This window comes from Equus przewalskii, chromosome 15 (genome assembly GCF_037783145.1).
Source record: "Equus przewalskii isolate Varuska chromosome 15, EquPr2, whole genome shotgun sequence".
NCBI lineage: Eukaryota > Metazoa > Chordata > Mammalia > Perissodactyla > Equidae > Equus > Equus przewalskii.
The window spans coordinates 32,656,292-32,677,247 of NC_091845.1; the positions used below are offsets into that span (position 1 = coordinate 32,656,292).

Here is a 20,956-nt window from a genome sequence, read left to right on the forward strand (position 1 = left end):
TCTTTTGTTCCCTTGGCTGTGACTGAGAGAGATGCGGGTTTGAAAAATGATAGTCTGTGAGTGATAAATGGCACTGAGGCCTTAGCCTCTGTGTCTCAGCAGTAGCGTGGGGACAGGTGACCCATCCAAGGGTGTAATGGCTTCAGCATCCAGCATTAGAGCTCTTTGTGGCCACATAGAGATTTGCAGGCCCTCCATTGGCACATTTTGTGGGTTTTCAGGAAAATTCCAGTTTTCACGAGAAACCATGAAATCGATAATTTTAAAATGTTGGCAACTAATTGAATTTTTATTTAAACTGTGTGGGCTGAAAAAACCAAACTAAAACAGAGAAACAGAAAAAAGCAAACCCACATTTGGCCAGATTCAGGTTTGGGCTGAAACTGCTTGTCCTCTTTAATGAATTGCTGGTACACAGGAGAGGGTCAGGTAGTTGAGTGTGGGACCTGGGGAGAGCCATTTGTTCAGATTGGCCCTGGGTTTGAACCCAGAATCTATCTTTCACAACAGGCATTTAAACCTCGCTGAGCCCCAGCTTCCCCATCTATAAAGTACAGTATCTTGGTTCCCAAATGCCAAAACAATGCCTCTTGATTTGTTGTAAGAATTAGAGACACGCATGGTACATTTCTAGAATGAGCTCTTAAAAGACAGGGGCTGTTGTTACCATCATCAGAACCTGGTCCTCAGGCTGGCTCCTTTGTCTTAGAATTTTTAAAAATCTGGCCCAGAGAAAAGTAAAGTGAAGTCTGAATTTCTCGATCTGAATGGTTACATCTCAGGAGAATCAGATTGCAGGAGAAGCGAGCGCAGAGAGACGGGGGATGCATCAGACCCACGAGCCTCACTCACTCACCCATGTAAATACTCTGGGGCTGAAGCCAATGGGCTTTCCAAAAATAACACTATCTTAACATTTAAAGATAAAAACATTCTGTGGATAAAAGGGAAGTGGTCATTCCACATAAGGCTCAGTGGTTAAGGGATTGGCCTGACAAATTGCAGCCTCCCTCTTTAGAATGAAAGTAGATGTGAGCTGGTGGTAAGAGAACTAACGTGTGGGACAGTGAGGGCAGAAGGTTGTGCTTGTCCTGCATGATGATCTGTGGGTGGGGATGGCTGGACAGGTTCTCAGTTTCTGTCAGGTTCTATCAAGGAAACTCCTTGGGAGACAGAAAAGCATATGGGTTAAGAGCACTATGGCTTTGAATCCCGCCTCTGCCATTTAATTCCAGTGTGACCATGGGCAAGTCTTTTAGTGTCTTTATACCTCAGTCTCCTCATCTGTTAAATGGGGATATTTCATTCCTGCTGTAGATGTTAGGAGGATTTAATGAGTTAAATATGGAAAGGAGTAAATAAGTTCCTTTGTGGGAAGCTGCCCTATAAAATTACTAAACATTGTATAACGACAAGGTGTTAGTAGTATTGAGATATAGGTGTCATTATGATATAAGAGTTACATTTCCTGCCTCCACCTCCAACCCCAGACTTGGTGTAGTGGTTTTCAGGCAGGTTTTGGAAATAAGAACTAGAACCACATACTCACACTCTAGCTGATGAGTTTTTATGTAATTGTGAGATGTATGGTCTTGAATCATATTAATCACCTGGCTTTTGTTAAACAGTAGTTCTGGGAACATTGCATGAATTAAATCTTAATATAAATAATAAGGATTTGTTCAAAACTCTTTTTTTTTTTTAAATCTCAAAAGACAGGTTCCTCTGAGATCTACTAAATAGTTGCTGGTCACAGACCTTGCATCTTGTCAGCATGTTTGAATCTCGGGCTGTGGGTCAGCTGGCTCTTATCCCCACAGGAAGCTTTGTACTTGAAATACAGCATGGCAGAGTCAGTGCCTGCACGTTCGGTACTCTGGCCCCTAACACGCTAAGCTCTAATTGTAGCTCTTTTGCCCTACCCACCATAAAATATGTGTTCTTCATCCAATAATTACAGGATTGGAGAACCTATTCGAAAGAGAAAAAGATTTCCCTGGCCTTTGCCATCAATAATTTTCCCACCTGGTTAATTGCATCCCGTGTAATTACTTTTGCCCTGGGAGGGGAAGGGTTGAAAATGTCTCCTTGTCTAGTGTTCAGAAAGAATGCGAAATCGATATCACCCCAGTGGAGGTCAGCTTTGGGGATCTCCAGCTGCAGTTGGACCACTCCGGTCTCCATGGGATACAGAGCCTGGGTACTGGCTCTTGTGGCCATCAGAGCTTAATCCTTTTGAAAGCATCTAGTCGGACGTGCAGCGGGGGAAGCTCAGGTGGCAGGAGGCTGGGCTGGCGCCTTTCAGCAGCTCTGTGGGCATCTCGGGGCCTCCGAGTGCTGTATGAAGAGCCCACACTGGGCAGCTCTTAGGTGTCTGCCTTTCAGGCGTGATTAGAGCAAGAACTGCTTTGTGAATCACATAGGCATTCTCCTAAGCTATTTAATCCCAAGCCTAGGAACCCCTTGGGTGTAGACGCATACTTTGTTGGGAATTTTGTACTTTGCTCAGTGAAACATGTCAGCAAATATAGGACCAAAACTTCAAGTGGAAACATGGTTTGGGGGGAGTCTCTAGTCAGCATTGGGAATTATCATCAGCTGAATACACTCTGTTTAATGATCTAGAAATTATATATTCCACAGCAGACATTTATGATCAATTGTGGCTTGAATCTAACTATTTGAACCCTAATGCCACAGAGGCAATGGGCATTTGTGAAATGGGTGGCTAGATTAGAGATTAATTAATTAGTAATGGTGGGACAGCGAAAATCTCCTGGCCTGTACCAGAGGAAAGCAGGATACGCATTTTTCCTTTCAGTAAACTCAGATATTCTGGCCAGAGTAAGAATTCCTTTAACTCTGTTGTGTAGGTGGAGAGGGCAGTAATCTTGGAGGAAGGAAAGTGTGATCAAAAGTAATTAGGTCCGCTTTTAATAAAAGCATTCTGCTTTGCTTAGGCATCGAATTCCTAAAAGGATTTCGGGTAATACTGGAGGAGCTAAAGTCGGAGGGCAGACAGTGCCAACAGCTAATTCTAAAGGACCCAAAGCAGCTCAACAGTAGCTTCAAAAGAACTGTAAGTCACACACGGGAATGTGCTCCTGAAGACACGCCATTGTTCCGGGGGTCTGAATGGTCTATTGAAAGCCTGTGAAACTGGAGAAGGAGGGGCTATGGGGTCCACCCTGCCTGCCAAGGTGGGCGAGAATGGCTCGGCAACACCACGAGCCTGCTCCACGCTCCCTGAGAAACTCTCCAGCACCTCTTGCTGGTAAACACACCTCTCAGGTTACACGTCCTGGAAGGTGGTTTTGTGCTCTCAAGAATGTATGTGGGCTTGGCCCACCACCTCTGAGGTTCAGTGTTAACAAGCCATGGCTTCCTTGCCAAAGAACAGACAACGTGGTCGATCTTCATTTTCAGTTAGGGATCCAAACGTAAACTTGGTCCAGAAAATAGACTTGACTTCCTCCTCCCCTGGGACATGTCCTTCAGCTCTGGAACTATGTCTGGGTGGCTGAAGCTCTGGGACTGCGTCTGGGCTACCGTCAGGGAGCACTGGAGCTCTCGCATGTTGGTGGAGGGCTGGGTAATTTCTCCATGACGTCACGTGTGTTTTTGTTCCCTTTTAGGGAATGGAATCTCAGCCTTTCCTGAATATGAAATTTGAAACGGATTACTTTGTAAAGATTGTCCCTTTTCCTTCCATTAAAAACGAGAGCAATTATCACCCTTTCTTCTTCAGAACCCGCGGTGAGTATGGTCTTTCTTCCCTGGTTCCCCTGAGGAGACTTCTGCTTTTAATGACTTTTGGCAGAGATGTGCTCAAGAGCACACCAAATACTGGTAGGAAACCAGCGTGGTGAGGAGAAAAGCAACATTAGAATGATGGTTTGGCCTCGGTGGTATTCATCTAACCAGAGCCCTCATTCCAGGCTTGTTCTAGAGTAGACGTGATGATTAATTTTGTTTTGTTTTTAAAGGTGCTGTAAGACAGCCATGTATTAAAACCATTTGATTAAAAAAAAAAAAAACTCACAAAATCCAGGACTAAAAAAGGTGAAGTGTGGAGCATGAAATGATTCCATCTTTGACCTGTCATCAGTGGGTGGCCTCTCTGAGTGAGCCTGTCATTTTCAGGATTCAATTAAGAAAATTAGGCAGTATCCCCTGAGATCCCCTCTTTCTAGAAAGCGTACTTACTTATTTAACATTTGTGTGCCAGGCCCTGTTCTAAATGCTTTCTAAATATTAACTCAGTTTACCCCCGTAACAACCCTGTAAAGAATCTAATCTTACCATCCCTGCTTATTAGACGTGGAATCACACACAGAGAGGTTAAAGGGCTGGCTGGGAGCTAGGATTTGAACCACAGAAGTCCGACTCTGGCATCCACACTCTCAAACCACCAACCGTGCTGGCTTTCCTTTTCCATCTTTTCTGCTCACGGTGTAGTTTGTCCTTCATCAGCCTGAAACTCTGCTTTCAGATTTGGTGCCCAGGAACCCTGAAACCCGCAGCAGTTCCCTCCTGCCTCCCTGGTCAGTCTTTCTGGCTGGCATTGCACGCCGTGGATGGGCAGCCGTCAGTCCATTCCCACATCCCTCCTGTGTGGTCTGGTTGCCATCCTCATCCTCTGTGATATTTTCCTTCTCAACTCCAGCCGGCATTAATGTTTCCCTTTGCAGAATTCTTACTCTGGTTGTTTTCTTTTTGTATTTCTTTCTTTTTTAAAAAAAAACTGTAGTTTTCTATGCAGCAAGATTATTATGTAACGATTAGTCTCATTTTCTTAATTAAAATAAGATGCCATAGGGCAAAGACCGTATGCATTTTACCACATCTCTTGATGCCTGCACATAACAACTAGATACAGGAGTCAAAGAATGTGTTTATGAAAAGCTTGCCTAAATCAAAACTAGCATAATTTAAGATTAATGTTTCCCATCGGAATCAGTGTGTCTGTCTGGAGGTGAGGTGGAGACAGGAGAGTGTGTATCACTGTTGCAGTGCACTGTGCCCCTGGTGCTGCCTTTGATTTTCTTGGCATCGTGTGGACATTTTCCAGAGGGTTCTCCCTGGGTTAGCAACAGGGCATATTGGACTAGCCGTTTGGTCTCTCTTACTGTGTTACAGCATTTAAATCCCGTTTCAAAGCCACTGGCTTTGGTGCCTGGTTTTCAGCTCTGGTACTACTACTTAGTAGATGCCTGGATGTCATTTTCAGACTCCATCAAAAGGATTTTAAATTAGAATGCTACTAGTGAAGGTTAAAATAACCCAAGACAGTTAGCAGGATCACTCCCAAGTTCTCTTTTGCCTAAACGCCTGTACAGTGGGGCAGGGGCTGGCATTATTTCTGTTTACAGTTGAAACAGAGGCCCCATGTGGCACTAGTAGCATGAACACAGTCCTGCTGCCCTTGGCCACCGGCCTTGAGACTTGACAAGCTTTTAAAATCTGACTTTACACTGTTTCCATTTATTTGGCATAAAGTGGACTGCATGAGTGTTTTTATATTGTACAGTATAAATTTTCATAAGATACAACTGTGCTGTACTGAAAATCGTTGTTGAATTGATGTATTTTATACTCTTCCCAACAGCACCCAGTGCTGTATTTATGTTTTATTGAATTATTGAATGAGGAAAATGTCAAACTGTCCTAAAACTAAAAATATACATCTTTCTTAATAGCCTGCGATCTGTTGTTACAGCCGGACAACCTGGCCTGTAAACCCTGTAAGTACAGCTGTTCTTATCTATAAGAATCAAAGTGTTGCCACCCCCGTGGTGTCGGGGTGGCCTCGGGTGCTCACTCCCCTTCCTCCCTCTTCTCTCCTCCCAGTCTGGAAGCCTCGGAACCTGAACGTCACTCAGCATGGCTCGGACATGCAGGTGTCCTTCGACCATGCGCCGCACACCTTTGGCTTTCGTTTCTTCTATCTTCATTACAAGCTCAAGCACGAAGGACCCTTCAAGCGAAAGACCTGTAAACAGGTGAGCGGCTAGGTGTCCATAAAGGAACACTGCATGTTTTAGAGTGACCCCTGTGCACCTGGAATTGGGATGGCTCAGTGTGACTTTGTTGACTCTTATCAGATGGTAGAAATTCCAGAATGTTGTCACTGGGTACGTTTCAGGGCCATGATGCTATCGTCCTCACTTCACAGGTATCTCCACCCCAGCTGTCCCCTGGTGATGTATAGCCTGGTAAAACTATTACCAAGGAACCAAAATAATTAAGTATTTCTGGTTTATTCTTCTATATTTAAATATTGTGCTAGTCACTGAGCTTTAGGCTCATTGAATCCTTAGAACCCTATAACACAGAGTCTGCTGTCATCTCCACTTTACACATGGGGAAGCTGAGGCTCAGGGAGGTCACCTGGCTTACTCAAAGTCACACAGTTAGTAAGTAGAAAAACCACATTCAGGAGCCCAGCCACTAGCATTTCAGTGAGGACTGAGTTTACACGTAGTTCGAGGTTAAGCAGAAACTCAGTAATAAGCTGTTAAACTGGAGGTGGTCGGAGAGAGTGAAGCATTTTGTGGAAGCCACAGGACTGCTAGATCGCTCCACATGAGCACCAAGAGAGGCTTTTGGTCGTGATGACAGAACCGAGCTCCCTTCTAGACGTGCTCCTTTTGTAGGGAGGGTTTGCTTTTCTGCTGGCTCTCACCTCTGTCATTGACTTTCTTTGACCTTCTGCTCAAGTTTAAAATTATGGCAAATAAAATATGCACAGACACGAAGTGGTAAATTTCTTTCCCCACCTTTTTATTAAGTAAAGGGTAGTCTAATTAGTTTCTTTGTCTTCAAATCAAACATGCCTGCTGAGGGCGCCACCAGCTAAGCATAGGAATATGACAGGGGTCCCAGGCTCTTCTGGGCCTTTTGTTAAAGTGCAGTTCAGATAACATGTGGCAGATAAACACAGTTGTTTCTCTTCTACTCGACATCTTCTGAAAACATGGTTGAGACTCGTGACAAGTCTCCTTCAGCTCTAGGGGACAAGAGGGGTCCTGATGACTTTTATCCAAGAAGTGAGTTTTAAAACAAGTGAGTTGTTTGTTTCTTTGCAGGAGCAAAATACGGAGACAACCAGCTGCCTCCTTCAAAATGTTTCTCCAGGGGATTATATAATTGAGGTACGTATAGCTCAAGAAAGCCCTGTTATTAATTCTACAGAATGAATCCAGTTCATGTAGAATTCCAACTGTTTGAAACACCTAAAGCTTCAAGACCTTGAAGGTATGCACAGTTATATTGTTACGTGGTCCTTAACATGCTTTTTACAAAGTTTATATGTACTTGATCTTTGATTTTTTTCTATTAAATATTTCAAATAAATATTTTTATGTAACCGTGTGTAGTCATGTGCTGCATAATGACGTTTTGGTCAGTGACGGACCACATATACGTTGGTGGTCCCCTAAGATTAGTACCAGAGAGGCTGTACCATCTAGGTTTGTGTAAGTACAGTCTGTGGTGTCCACACAATGATGACATCACCTAATGACACGTTTCTCAGAAGGTATCCCTGTCATTAAGTGACACAAGACTGAAGTCTACATAACCATGATTTAAAATTTCTGTGTAATATTCCTTCATACTGCAAAGTTATATTTTTAAAATTTTAGCATTACAGTTTTGTTTTAGTAATAAAACAGCAAAACAAAAGTTATGCCCATTACATCTGCCTCTACGTCTCTGGGTTTCTGCTGACATTCTTCTGTATAAGTATACATGAGTTCTAAATACCACTTAAAAGAGCATGTAAATGATACATTTTTTCTTTTCTTCTTTTAGATGACTTTTCCAGTATCAAAAATGCCACAGAAATAGGAGAAAAAGAAAAACAGAAAGGGAAATTAGAAATTTGTCCCTAGCCCCACTATTCACAGACAACCAACATGGCCTAACATTTTGGTAGAAACATCTACCAAATTCTTGCATTCTTGCAAATTTCTTGCATTACTCGGTAGTAGTATGTGGTTTTGAAGTGACACAGCCTCTTAAAGCATTAATGGAGGCCCTGTAAGATCAGTGGTAAGATGCCCTTTTAATTGAGAATTGTTATAGTGGAACTTACTAGCTGAATTCATCAGTGAATAAAGAACCTTTTGATTCATGAAAGGCAAGGTGATGAAGTTGAGAGTTTTAAGTTAGTAAAGCAGAGATGTATCTGACTATTACTGTCTAGTCTCGGCTCATAAATGATCGCAGGCAGCGGCAGCTCCCCTTTCTCTTGCCCTATTCACTCCCCCCCACCCCCCGCTGACCCCCACTATCCACACATGAAAAAAATAAATGAAATCTGTTGAGATACTATTACTTAAAAAAATAATACATCATCTTCCTGTTTTGCAGCTGGTGGATGACACGAATACAACGAGAAAAGTGATGCATTATGCCTTAAAGCCAGGTAAGGATTTTTTGTTTGAAATGTTGGCACCTTCTGTATTTCATGGTTTACAAAAGCGAAACACAAGAAAACTTGAGCTCCTCTCTCTTAAATGATGTTCCATCAAATCTGACTTTCCTTCTACCCTGATGTTGATGCCTGGAAGATCAAAGCCAGAGCCGTGTGTGTCTCTGGGACTAAACAAACAGTCAGTTGTCCCCGCAAGAAAAGTGGTGGGAGGGGAGGTTTCCTTAGGCAGAATTCTCACTCAGTGGTATTTACGTCCCAGCAGACTCTGTTGAATTGTTTTCTACAACCCTTTAAAATGAATGCTTTTATCATCACCAAAGTGGTTCTAGAGGAAGATGGTCAAGGAGTCCTTAACACCTATTTATGTGGTTGTGTTTAAAAAGAAAAAAATTATTTCTCTTTGAACCTATTATGCTGCTTAGTGTAAAAGCATCCCTTTGAAATTTCCCAGTGCATTCCCCGTGGGCTGGGCCCATCAGAGCTGTGGCTATCACCGTGCCGCTGGTCGTCGTATCGGCCTTCGCGACGCTCTTCACTGTAATGTGCCGCAAGAAGCAACAAGGTATCTCTGTGTGGTGTGTCCCCCCAGGGGCAGGGCTGGGGCTGCTGCCAACAGGTGGACACTGGGAGTACTGGGTCCCTCCCAGCAGGCGTCTGAGAAGCCACCCAGCTCCTGTAGTCAGTTCCCTGCCTACTGTAGTTCCCAGAATTAAAATACTTGACTCAACCTCAGGAGCCACGAAAAGGACAGGCATACTTCTGTTCTCATACTCAGGATGGTAAATTCAAGAGCATAAAGGAAGTCTAAAAGTATAAGTAAGGATCTAGGTAGGGCTTGATCACTTATGAAAGTCAGGTGTCAAGAGAGAACCTTCTGGGGAGCTGGAAATGTTCCATATCTTGATCTGAGTGGTTACACAGTGTGTACTTAGATAAAAATTTATTGAGATGTACTCTTAAGATTTATGCACTTTACCTTTGTACGTTATAACTCAGTCAAAAAATTTTTTTTGAGAAAAGGTCAGTTCTGCCAATGCTTAGCTCATCTAGTAGGTGCATTGGCTGCAAGAGCTGGTTCTGGGCGCTCTCTGCTGACTGGGGGGTTTCTGCAGTGTTCTTGGCTTGCCAGGAGGTCCATTTCAGGTGAAGAAAGCTTTGGCCGTTTGTTGCTCCACTGGAGAAATCAGCTGTCCTATTCCCACTGGTGACCCAAGGGGCTGGTGGGTCTGTGGAACTGGGAGTGCTCTAGTGGACATGTCATCTGTTGTTTCTTCAAGATAGCATTAGGTCCCGAGTCTTGGGGAACAGGACACAGCATTGCTCGTAGGCGTCAACCCTATCTTCTTTTCCAATTTAGAAAATATATATTCACATTTAGATGAAGAGAGCTCTGAGTCTTCCACCTACACCACAGCACTGCCCAGAGAGAGGCTGCGGCCACGGCCCAAGGTCTTCCTCTGCTATTCCAGTAAAGATGGCCAGAATCACATGAACGTCGTCCAGTGTTTTGCCTACTTCCTCCAGGACTTCTGCGGCTGTGAGGTGAGGAATCTAAAGTCTTTCTTTTATCCTGGGCAGGACACACGCTCTGTACTCTCTCCTTGCCACCTTCTCCCTGCCTCCAGGCCTCCTCCTGTGACACCTGCCCTCAACTAGTGCCTAGCTTCCTAATTGGGGTCTGTCTTGCAGTCTTCTTTCAGTCTCTCCCGCCCATCACCAGCACCAAATGTGTTCTAACACTTAGTTCTAACCTTAACACACTCCTGCTCAAAAGCCTTCAGTGGCACCCACCTGGCAGGAAGTTTTATAAGTATTTAAAAGACCATGCAGTTGTATGGGGGGAAATGACAGCTGCCTGGGAGCATGCGATGGGGTGAGAGGAGGTGATCACTCAAGACATTCTAGTGAGCATTGGCTCAAAGAGAGAATGGCAAGTAAAGCAAAGAGTTTAGACAGTTCTTTGGGGGAGCTTTGCCAAGGGGAAAAACGTATCAAGTGCTCACATGGTCTGCTCTGGTTTCTTACCTGTTCTCTTGAATTAGCTTTTAATGTGTAGATTTTCTGTAATGTCAGAGTGTTAATTTTAGAGTGAACTTTGAATCTCTCATGGAAGGCACACTGTTTCTTACAAATGCAAGAACTGTACAATATTGTATAATTGAAAGTTATTTGTGTTTTGGTGGCTGGTGGGTTTCTCAGAATCTGTCCACGTGGTGAGACTGCCCCCTAGTGTCAGAACAGTGTATTTACAAGGCTGGCCGGGTTTCCTAACATGCATGCTCAGAGGTTGGTGGGTGGGCTCTAGTGCTGAAAAACAACTCCAGACTCTCGCTGGTGGCACAGGCTTTTCAGATACAGACAGCCTGTTTGCTCTACTTTGTAAGTAACTAGCCTCAGGGGGAAAAGTCTTCCAATTATGAGTATAGTACTTACTATAGAAAATCTGGACACTAGAGAAACGTGACAAATAAAAAATGGCCTGTAATCTCAACCTGGAGAAAAGAAGAATCACAGTTAATATTTGGTGTATTTCCTTCCAGTCTTTTTCTACATGAATGAACTCATACATAAAGGTTTGCATTTTGGGTGGATTGGAATGATTCTTCTCTGTCTCTTCATTTAGTAACTTTTCATGCTATTAGCAGCTCTATGTAAACTGCAGTTTTCAATAGCCATGTGACCCATAATATTGATTCACCATAAGTGAGTTATTTCAAATTGTTAAACATCTCAGTAGTTCAGTTTTGCCTCATTTCTGATGATTTTCCAAAGAGAGACATATAGAAATGGAATTGCTGGGTCAAAGGTGGGAACATTTTTTTAAATGCTTGGTGTGTACTCCCAATTAGCTCTTAAAATATATAATGTTAGTGAGAATTAAGGAAAATGTGAGACAATTCAGGATTATTTTCAGCAAGTGGGTGGATGTTGAGGCTTTTCTCCCCTTTGGTAACACCTTAGAGCCGAAGAGGAGACAAAGGCATTTCAGAACCCCCTTACCCGTAAGAGACTGTGGCTGCCACGTTCAGGCATAACCCTTGGGAATTAGTTTCTGAACTGTAGAAAGAAAGAGGCTGATACATTGCCAAGAGACATTTTCAGTCAAATTGGATGAAAATAGCCTGAGAAGGTAAAGCCCTCTGAGAAGGCCACGCATGCCTGGTTTTCTTTCCTTTGTCAGTACCCGCCCCCTTGGGGTTAAAGGTCCTGCAGGGATGTGACCCTGTAGACGCTGTGAAGTCATGGTGGGAGGTGCCGGTCACTCCCAAGTGAGTTAACCAGAATGGCCGTGTTACTGCAGTTCACCCCTCTTCTCTGCAGCTATTGACCAACTGGTAAACAGCAAGGCTGGCCCTAGGGCTATGAGAATGGCCGGGGAGGTCTGCTTAGTCAGTCACACGCTCTGGATGTGAGTCATCGATCATTGTGGGCGACTCTAACATCCAGACCTAAGCCCCATTTCTCAGCCCGCTCTGGGGTCCCTCACCCGCGTCTTTCCATCATCGCCTTCCAGCTTTCTCTCCAGAATCGGCCTTTCTATCCAGGCAGCCTCACTCATCAAATAGATTAACCCCAGTGCCTCCGTTTTCCATGCTTACTACCACACTCGAAGTCCCTTGAGGATCTCACGTGTGCTATGTGACAGGAAGGTTGCTAGAAGCTCTGTACTTCTACCTCTTCACTTGTAGGGTGGGAATGGTCATGATCCCATCTTATGCTAAAATGAAGGCATGATGCAGGGGGCCTGGTGTGTGACTGTCACGCATGGAATGTTAGCTGTGCCTGGGCAACCTGGAGCCTGCATAGTGGTGCTGATAAAGATTAAGAGACAGATGAGGTGACCTGCTTGTGACATTCTTGTTCTTGTTACTTGACTCTCCAAGCTGTCTAGGTGAGTGAGGTTCCCCATTCTCTTTCCAGGTGGCTCTGGACCTGTGGGAAGACTTCAGTCTCTGCAGAGAAGGGCAGAGAGAATGGGTCATCCAGAAGATCCAGGAGTCCCAGTTCATCATCGTGGTGTGTTCCAAAGGCATGAAGTACTTTGTGGACAAGAAGAACTACAAGCACAAAGGCGGCGGCCGCGGCTCGGGGCAGGGGGAGCTCTTCCTGGTGGCCGTGGCAGCCATCGCCGAAAAGCTCCGCCAGGCCAAGCAGAGCTCGTCAGCGGCGCTCAGCAAGTTCATTGCCGTCTACTTCGATTATTCCTGCGAGGGGGACGTTCCCGGCGTGCTGGACCTGAGCACGAAGTACAAACTCATGGACAACCTGCCCCAGCTCTGTTCGCACCTGCACTCCCACGACCGCGGCCTCCAGGAGTCGGCGCAGTACTCTGGGCGCGTCAGCAGGAGAAACTACTTCCGAAGCAAATCGGGCCGGTCCCTTTACGTTGCCATTTGCAACATGCACCAGTTTATCGACGATGAGCCCGACTGGTTTGAGAAGCAGTTCGTTCCCTTCCATCCTCCTCCACTCCGCTCCCGGGAGCCAGTGCTGGAGAAGTTTGACTCCGGCTTGGTTTTAAACGACGTCCTGTGCAAACCAGGAGCTGAGAGCGACTTCTGCCTCAAGGCCGAGGCAGCCATCCCTGGGGCGCCTGCCGACCTGCCCTCAGAAGGTCAGCAGTTGGGCCTGGACCAGGACGCCGAGGCTGGGCCCGGGCCCGGGGGCAGCTCGGCCCTGCAGCCTCTGCTGCACACGGTGAAAGCCGTCGGCCCCTCGGACATGCCGCGGGACTCGGGCATCTATGACTCCTCTGTGCCCTCCTCCGAGCTGTCCCTGCCCCTGATGGAAGGGCTCTCCATGGACCAAACGGAAACGTCTTCGCTGACGGAGAGCATGTCGTCCTCCTCAGGCCTGGGTAAGGCGCGGGGGGGTGGTCGGGTTCCTGATGCGGCCACACCGTTTGTCTGTAATCCTGAAATACGTGAAAGTGTTTTTCTAATTTTGGTGCAACCTTACTTGGCAGTGAAACCTGATGGGAAGTAGCACAACTCCATTGATAGTCTTGATTTATCCCAGGTATTGGGAACATTCACATGTGTGAGCTGCAGAAATACTGATATTAAGGGGCCAACCTGGTGGCACAGTGGTTAAGTTCGCACGTCTGGCTTCAACGGCCCAGGGTTTGCCAGGTTGGATCCTGGGTGCAGACATGGCACCACTTGGCAAGCCACGCTGTGGTAGGCGTCCCACATATAAAGCAGAGGAAGATGGGCACGGATGTTAGCTCAGGGCCAGTCTTCCTTGGCAAAAGGAGGAGGATTGGTGGCAGATGTTAGCTCAGGGCTAATCTTCCTAAAAAAAAAAAAAGAAATACTGATGTTAAATTATGGTGAGCTGTCATGTTATGTAATATACAGTATGTGCATTATATCACTCACCTTGCTAAACTCCCAAAATGTCTGAAGGTCCAAGGTCCAAGGGTGTTAGATGAGGGACTTTTAGTGTTCACCACCCCACACCCTCCCAATGTCTTTAAAGCCACATCTGTTAAACCTGGGTTCACAGTGCAGTTTTCTCTCCATCGTTGCTCAGCACAGGTTCCAGGGAGGAGAGCTTTGTAGGAGGACCCTGCTTCCCTAGGGAGCCCCTCCCGGGTACGAACTCGGGCTGCTCTTTACTGTGCCTGTGACTAGCTGGAATCATGAATACAAACCCTAGACCCTCAACTAGGGGGACTAGAACCTGTCAGCTGTTTGAGAGTGCCCCATCTTGAGCTGGTTGGGACGCCTGCCTCACTTGTGCAAAGCCCGTCATTCACACCCAGGTCTAGCCACGTTCTGGCCTGAGCGCCATGTCCAGTGAAGTGCAGTGATGTGTGGCTCTGCCCTCTCTTCTTTCCTTAGGTGAGGAGGACCCTCCTGCCCTTCCTTCCAAGCTCCTCGCCTCCGGGGCGTGCAAAGCAGAACCTGGTTGCTGCAGCTACACTGGTGAACTCCACGCGGTCGCCCCTTTGTAACGAAACGGAAGAGTCTAAGCATTGCCACTTTAGCTGCCGCCTCTCTGGTTCCCCAGCTCATCTCTCTGGCTGCATGGCCCACTTGGAGCTGAGGTCTCCTACAAGGATATTTGGAGTGAAATTTGGGCCAGTACTCTCTCTCCTTGCCCCTACATTCTACCAGATATCTTGGCAAAGTCTCCAACTTTCTGTAACCATATGGAGCTCTGAGAGGCATGTCCGTAAGGTCTGACAACAGCTTGTCACATTAGGTCAGACCTTGGATTAGAGCCAGTTCTGGGATGTAGGGAGGAAATATGTAAAGAGAAATAGGAAAGTACTCACCCTGATCATTCAGACTTAGTTTGTCTGCACAAACCTTGCCTATTCGCTGTTGGCTACTTTGATTGGAAATGCTTCGTGGGAAAAGCACTTTTGATGCTGTTACAGCGACAGAAGTCAAGTGCCAGTCTATCTGGAATGTATGTCGTTACAGATGATGTTCCTGTCCACTTTTGGTGTGGAACTTACGATGCCATGGGTATTGAAAAAGCTCTGAGTCAGAGGTCAAGGAGGTGGCTGACTACGGTCGCCTTCATAAAACGAGCCTTTGTGTGTTAGTAGGCGTCATGCCTGGCTGAGGTGGGGGCTGCGGGGCCAAGCTGACCATCTAGACCATTCTTTCTGAGATGGGTTGTCATTGTGTAGGAGGCACCAGAGCTCAGCACCCAAGGCCACCTCTTGGTCTGAGTAGGCATCATGTGAGGGCCAGAGCTGCCTGCCGAGGCTCCCTGGGTTACATTTACTGTGCTGTATCTCAGATGCTCATGTCTGGAAGCTTATTTTTAAGAGACTGATCCCGACTGGGCTGCGTTGCTGGATGTTGCAGTTCGTACTTTGGTTGGCCTCTGATCTAAAGCTACGTCTGGAATATTAGGGATCAGGATCCACTGAAACACGGCGGCCTGGAGGTAGTGGCCACTTAATCTGCTGAACTTGTTTTGACTAATGACAAACCTCTTTTTAAGAAGGTGAAAAGGAGGGGTCTGTCACAAAGGATGAATGTGCTCTTCGAGTGTCATCTAAAGAAGACATGGGCCCTGAAATCATTAAATTCTCGAATCTTAAAGCACTCCCCCCACAACCCAGCCTGTGCATCATGTTTTTGAGTTTCTGTGGTGGTACTTACCCAATGAAAGATTTGTCTCTTGTGCTCTATCCTACCAAAAATAGGTATTTAGAATTTAGGAGGAAAGAATTGGCTTTAAAAAGGAAAAGTAAGTGTTCTCTTTTTATCAATGACTTCTCTATAGAGTTTCTGTTTCCAGAGGGAAAACAATTGTTCCCTTCTCCTCCTCATGCCCTTGAACGGGTGTGAGTATCTTTTTCCACCATTTTCACAGGTGCTCTTAGATTTTGGCACCCTCTTTTCTCAGCACTCACACCAGGGACTGGTTTTCACTCCTTCAGCAAATAGGACCAATATTAAGGGGGACACTGAGAAACATCCCAAGACAGGGTGAGAGGTGCAACGGGGCAAGACTTTTCCTTCCCAGCACAAGTTTGGAGGGTGGGGAAGGGAAAGTTTGCACCCTTATCGGAAAAAAGAGGTTTGTGTGTATTTTTGATGCAAATGCCATACTCCCTGCTCTGTAAAGGCAGCTGCTAGCTTCTCGGGAGAAGAACGTGTTCGTCTGTTCTCTGGCATCAGGTTTCCTGCAGCTGCTCTGAGGGAGAGACAAGTGAGCTATAGAACTGTCTCCCCCATGAAGCCAGGCATCTTGATGGAGAAGAGACATTCCGTGTTGTCACCGTGGAATTCAGGATGAGCACAGAGCTCCTGCCGCAAGAGACTGTCCTGCTGCTCCATCGTCACCATCCGTTCTTTGGAGGAGATCGGTCTGTCCAAACTTGCTAACATATGAAAATTCACTTTGGAGCATTTTTAGAGAGATTTCTTATTGAAGCCAGGAAATGGTGCGTGCCCCTAAAGGAACCAGGAGGAGCTGTTTTTAGGATAGATATTCAGCTTTGCAGTGAAATGAGGCATCTCTGAGAAAGTGGCCCCAGGGAGAGCATGGAGGCCTGGAAGGGAAACGTCAACTGGGCTCCAGGAGCATGGGCCTCGAGCTTGCTAAATGGACTCATTTATTATGCAGATGGAAGGGGAAAGTGTGCTAGTCCAAGAATCAGGTGATGTTTTAGTTTGGATTTAGGGTTTGGGTACTTATTTTGAAATACTAATGTTGGTGATAGACAACAAAATCAGTCTCTGTTGTGCCAAGTAATGAAACCACAGCGTGAATGCCTGGTTCAGAATAAGCTGAAAGGTCTGACTTGATGATTTTGCCTTATTAGTTTTACTTTTTGTTTTTTACCTTTCCCAGCTCATGCTGGGAATGGAAATGGTTGCCTTGTAGATTAAGGCAAAACATCTGGTTTAAGCAGAGCTGCGTCTTTTGGCTCACACATTGTCTCCGACAGTGGAAATGGTAAGACAGAATTCAGATAAAGGTTCTGCCAAGTTGCAGGCTTTTAGACATTGGGGATACAAGAATTACGATAAAGGATAGTCTCAATGAAAAGCCTTGATCCTGAGAGTAAAAGGCTTGTGGGGCTAAGTTAGATGGTGTCCTTTGGACGGGAGACCAGAGGTAAGTCCAGGGTTCCAGGGAACCAAGAAGCCTGCAGTTAGTTGAAAGTAGGGGTCTAGTTGTTTATCTTAACTCACCAACACCCTCCAGAAGGGGCTTAGCATCTGAGATGGTCAGCTTTGCTAGGAGAGTGGTCAGGGAGATGAAAGCCCAGTTAAGGTGTGTTCTTCTCTCAGAGGTCGGCTCCAAGCCAAAGGGACCACCTGCATGGACCCAGCCCAGCCACACAGGGGGCAGAAGGTCCTCTAGAGGTCCGAGTCCTGGGCCTTTGAGGCACACTCTTCTCCAGAAAGAATCAGAAGTCATTCGGGTCCAGGTCCAGGTGTTCATGTGCATGACCAAGCCAGGTAATAGTATTTTGAGCCAAAAATAAGAAGGGGCCATAAAGTTATGAGACAGTTTTTGGTTGACACATTAGCAATAATTGAAGATAGTCCCAGATCAGAAGATCAGAAAAATGTCTTTAGCAATGGTGACATGTGTGTTTGTTTGTCAAAGTTGGGTCTTGCTACTTCGTAGCCACAAGTGTCTTTTTTTAATTTTTTACCCCTAGTCTCAGATTCCCCCTCTTAAGCACAAATAAAGAGGAAACTATCCCTCCAAACTTGGGGTTATGTGATTTTCAGAAGTTTTCCTTTTTTCAGAGTTGAGCATCTTTTCCTTTAAAAGAAGCAAAGGAAGAAAAAAAGCTGTTTTATTCCTGGAGAAGAAATGGCACACCCTCCTCCCCAAAGAGAGAAAACCTGCAGTCCCCAACCACCTCAACACTAATTTGGCCCTCTTAAGGAGAGAAGAATTACTCTTGTGTCTTTATTGGAGAGAGGTGGACAATGCCAAGGTGGAGGTTCTTAGGTTTTTCTGTTTTATTTTGGTGAAGACTACTGCTCTTATTTAACAGATGTTATGCCTTCAGGGGGCACCAGTGGAGCAGGCCAGGTGTAATGATAAATAAGGTGTGAAGATAAATGGCAATGGTATGCCTTCTCAGTGTCAGGGAGCAGTAGGGCATGGTGGGGACTGTGGCAAACTGAAGCGCTCCTGTCCCACCTATAGAGGGCAGCCATTCCAGCCAGTTGTGGCCATGCAGTGTTTCCTGATGTTCCCATTTTTCAAGGGAAGCTGAGAATCTGGAGTTTTATGTGCAAAATTCTGATTTTTTTTTTTAGTATTAGTAACTAAATTTTTTTAAATGTCTATTACAGAAAAATTGTTTACAACAGAACACATGGGTGGACCTGATTTGGTTCACCAGCTGCCGGTTTGCCATCTCTGCTTTATAATATTTGAAATAAAAGGCATCCACGCTAATGACCAAATGCAGCCAGTGGTGGGATTGCTTCTTTCCCTCTTGCTCCCCCAAAGAAATTTGATATGATTCTGAATGTATTTGAAATGTTTTGATTGCTTCTACATTTAATGGGGTCTTAAGAGAAAGGCAAGCCAGTTTTTAATTTTAAAACCAGATTTATGTTCTCTCAATTTAAAAAATAGGACACTTGGAACAATTTGATTTAAACTCCGCAACCTGAAGGACACTGTGTATGGTTTCAGCTCCTGGCGTCGTCACTGTTTCAGATGATGTGCAGTGTTCTGAGCTCAGGCCTGGACTTAATAAGGAAAGCAGGCATTGTGGGGAGGATGGCAAGGCTGCCCGAGTGTCCACTCGAGCTGGGTATTTGCCTTGTCTTGTGTTTTAAACGATCTGTGAATCGACTCTGTTCTGGAGGTGTGAAACGTGCACGGAGAAAAGCTCTTCTCGATATCGAAGTATCAGATAGGAGTCCACATGGGGTGTCAGGTCATCCTTGCTGTATCACCACCTTTCCAGGCTCAGGGTGAAAATAAACAAAAGGAAGTCTGCCTGTAAGCCAATAGCTTTGATTCCAATTTCAGAGTTTTGGGGGTGGGAGAAAGTTTGGATTATCTGGCGTGTTCGCCTCAGTGTCAGACAGGGCTGCGCCTGAATTATTTCAGACATCTGGCTGTGGGTGGGATTCTGGATTTTCAGCGAAGGAGATTCTGTAACCTGCCCTGCTGATCAGATAGTTCTTTGTATGTCTTCCTTATACAAATTCAAACCAGGCTTCTTTTGTTCAGTGTGTGGTGGAAAAAGAACAGCTGGTCACCTTCCTTGTATTTGAAAACCACAGTGAAGTCATCCCACTGGTGTTCTTATTTCAGTGATAAATAACCCCACCTACTTCAACCATGCTTCATAGCTCTCGTTTTCCAAGGGCTTAATAATTTTCACTGCTGTTCTGTTTCTCAGCTTCAAACTCAGTTGAGTCGCCCAAATAGAATGTAGTGCCTTATTCACATGAGTGCCTTGTGAAGGCCAAGCTCAGGATGGGGATTACAGGGAAATTCTTCTGTGCCCAGCTTCTTTTACTACTTAAAAATATAATGGCACTTTTATAAAATGGTATATCCCCTGTATTCATTTTGAGGATTATTTGTCACGCATTTGGGGTTTTTTTCTTGGCAATAGTCTTCTATCAGATGTGTCGTTTTCCCCTCTTTTGGTCAAATACTTGGTGCTTGTTCCTGATGTGTTTAATGACATTCCTGAGCTTCTTCAAGATACTCTTCAAGACCAGCTTTTACCTTCTGAGTGGCAGCTACCCCTCCCTCCCAGTTTTGGATTCTATTTTTATATATGTCTAGACATCAGCCTTAATTCATGATGCACAATATTTTTAAATGGTGCAGATTTCAGTTTAACCACTGTCGAGATAGATAGCAGTTGCTAAGGACTAATTTGTAAAGAGACTGAGTGAGGACCTCTTGGGAATTTTGATCAGTCGTCTTCCCTCCTGAACTTTGGTTCCTCTCCAAAATTCATCTGGGACCACAGACTCCTCAAGGAGCTTTCCATGTTCTGAAGGGCTGGAGTCATGTCTCTGAATTGACCAAGCACTGTGTGTTGCGCAGTTGGGAGTCTGACAAAAGCAAACCGTTATGACTGCATATGGTACGTTTATATCAAATAAAATTCCGGTCAAGAAGATTCGAAGACGCGATCTTCTGTTTGTACGTAACGTAGACAAAGTTGGCTGCTCCATTTGTTACATAAAATAATTACCATTGGATTATGCTAATGTGTAATCGTCTGTTACTTTTAAAAGTTTTTTTCTGTCTCAAGGAAAAACCGTAGTGAGTCTGGACAGAGCAAAAACTTTTGTAAAAACCAAATGTGTTCATTTAGAGAGTAGATAACTTCTATTTTCACCATTAGGTTTTCCTTTTTTTTTTCACTACAGAAGCTCCCTGTCACTACGTTCTAGGGGGAAAGCCTGTGGAACACGGTGGTTGTTGCCGCTGTCTGTTTCCTCTTTAGGTTTGTCCTTTGTGGGGTCTGGGGGAAGAGTGAGCACTGACAGACTGTAGCAGGGTTCTGTATTTGTACATTGAAAACATTAACATCTTATTTGATTTGTACATAACTGTAAATAGGTGACAGTAGATCACAACTGACATTTGCAAAAGGTTGTTTTTGTACCTTAGAATTTCTACATCAAATAAAATGTTTTGTTTTAATATTGTGTAGTTCATTATTCTAAATCATCTTTCCTGGTTCCGGAATCGCTGGGGTTCCCAGCATGGTTTGCTGGGGGCTCTTCCTTTGAGAAGGAGAGAGCTTAGCCGGGGGTAGGAGGCGAGGATGACTGGCATTTCTTGCACTTTAGAAAAGGGGAACCTGCTGTCCTTGGCCGTTTACCTCACCTTCCAACGGGAAGGCACCTGTTGTCTGTGTGGCGTCTGGAGCAGGGACGGGGTACTCGGATCAAGAAGAAATTTGATTCTCAGAACAAATGGACTTTGTTTGCAGAAGTTTGACAAGAGCCACTGAAATTTGGGAGCCACAACAAGTTTCCCGTCATTCAAAAAGAAAAAGAGGGGCCTGTCCATTCTTCCAACGGACGT

General features: G+C 45.2%; 1 protein-coding gene across 2 annotated transcripts in view; it reads left to right on the forward strand.

Annotated features, from left to right (window-relative positions):
- The window catches only part of IL17RD (interleukin 17 receptor D), a 64,255-nt gene extending 43,686 nt beyond the window's left edge, over positions 1-20,569 (forward strand). Inside the window, exons 4-13 of one of the 2 annotated variants that reach the window (XM_070574878.1) lie at positions 2,961-3,079; positions 3,636-3,756; positions 5,700-5,744; positions 5,851-6,002; positions 7,089-7,154; positions 8,377-8,431; positions 8,892-9,002; positions 9,798-9,982; positions 12,362-13,298; positions 14,287-20,569. In XM_070574878.1, the coding sequence (XP_070430979.1) occupies positions 2,961-3,079; positions 3,636-3,756; positions 5,700-5,744; positions 5,851-6,002; positions 7,089-7,154; positions 8,377-8,431; positions 8,892-9,002; positions 9,798-9,982; positions 12,362-13,298; positions 14,287-14,399 (1,904 nt within the window). In that variant the 3' untranslated portion in view covers positions 14,400-20,569. The remainder of the gene's footprint in view (positions 1-2,960; positions 3,080-3,635; positions 3,757-5,699; positions 5,745-5,850; positions 6,003-7,088; positions 7,155-8,376; positions 8,432-8,891; positions 9,003-9,797; positions 9,983-12,361; positions 13,299-14,286) is intronic. The other variant, XM_070574879.1, reaches the window with a different exon arrangement.
- Positions 20,570-20,956: the final 387 nt, after the last annotated feature.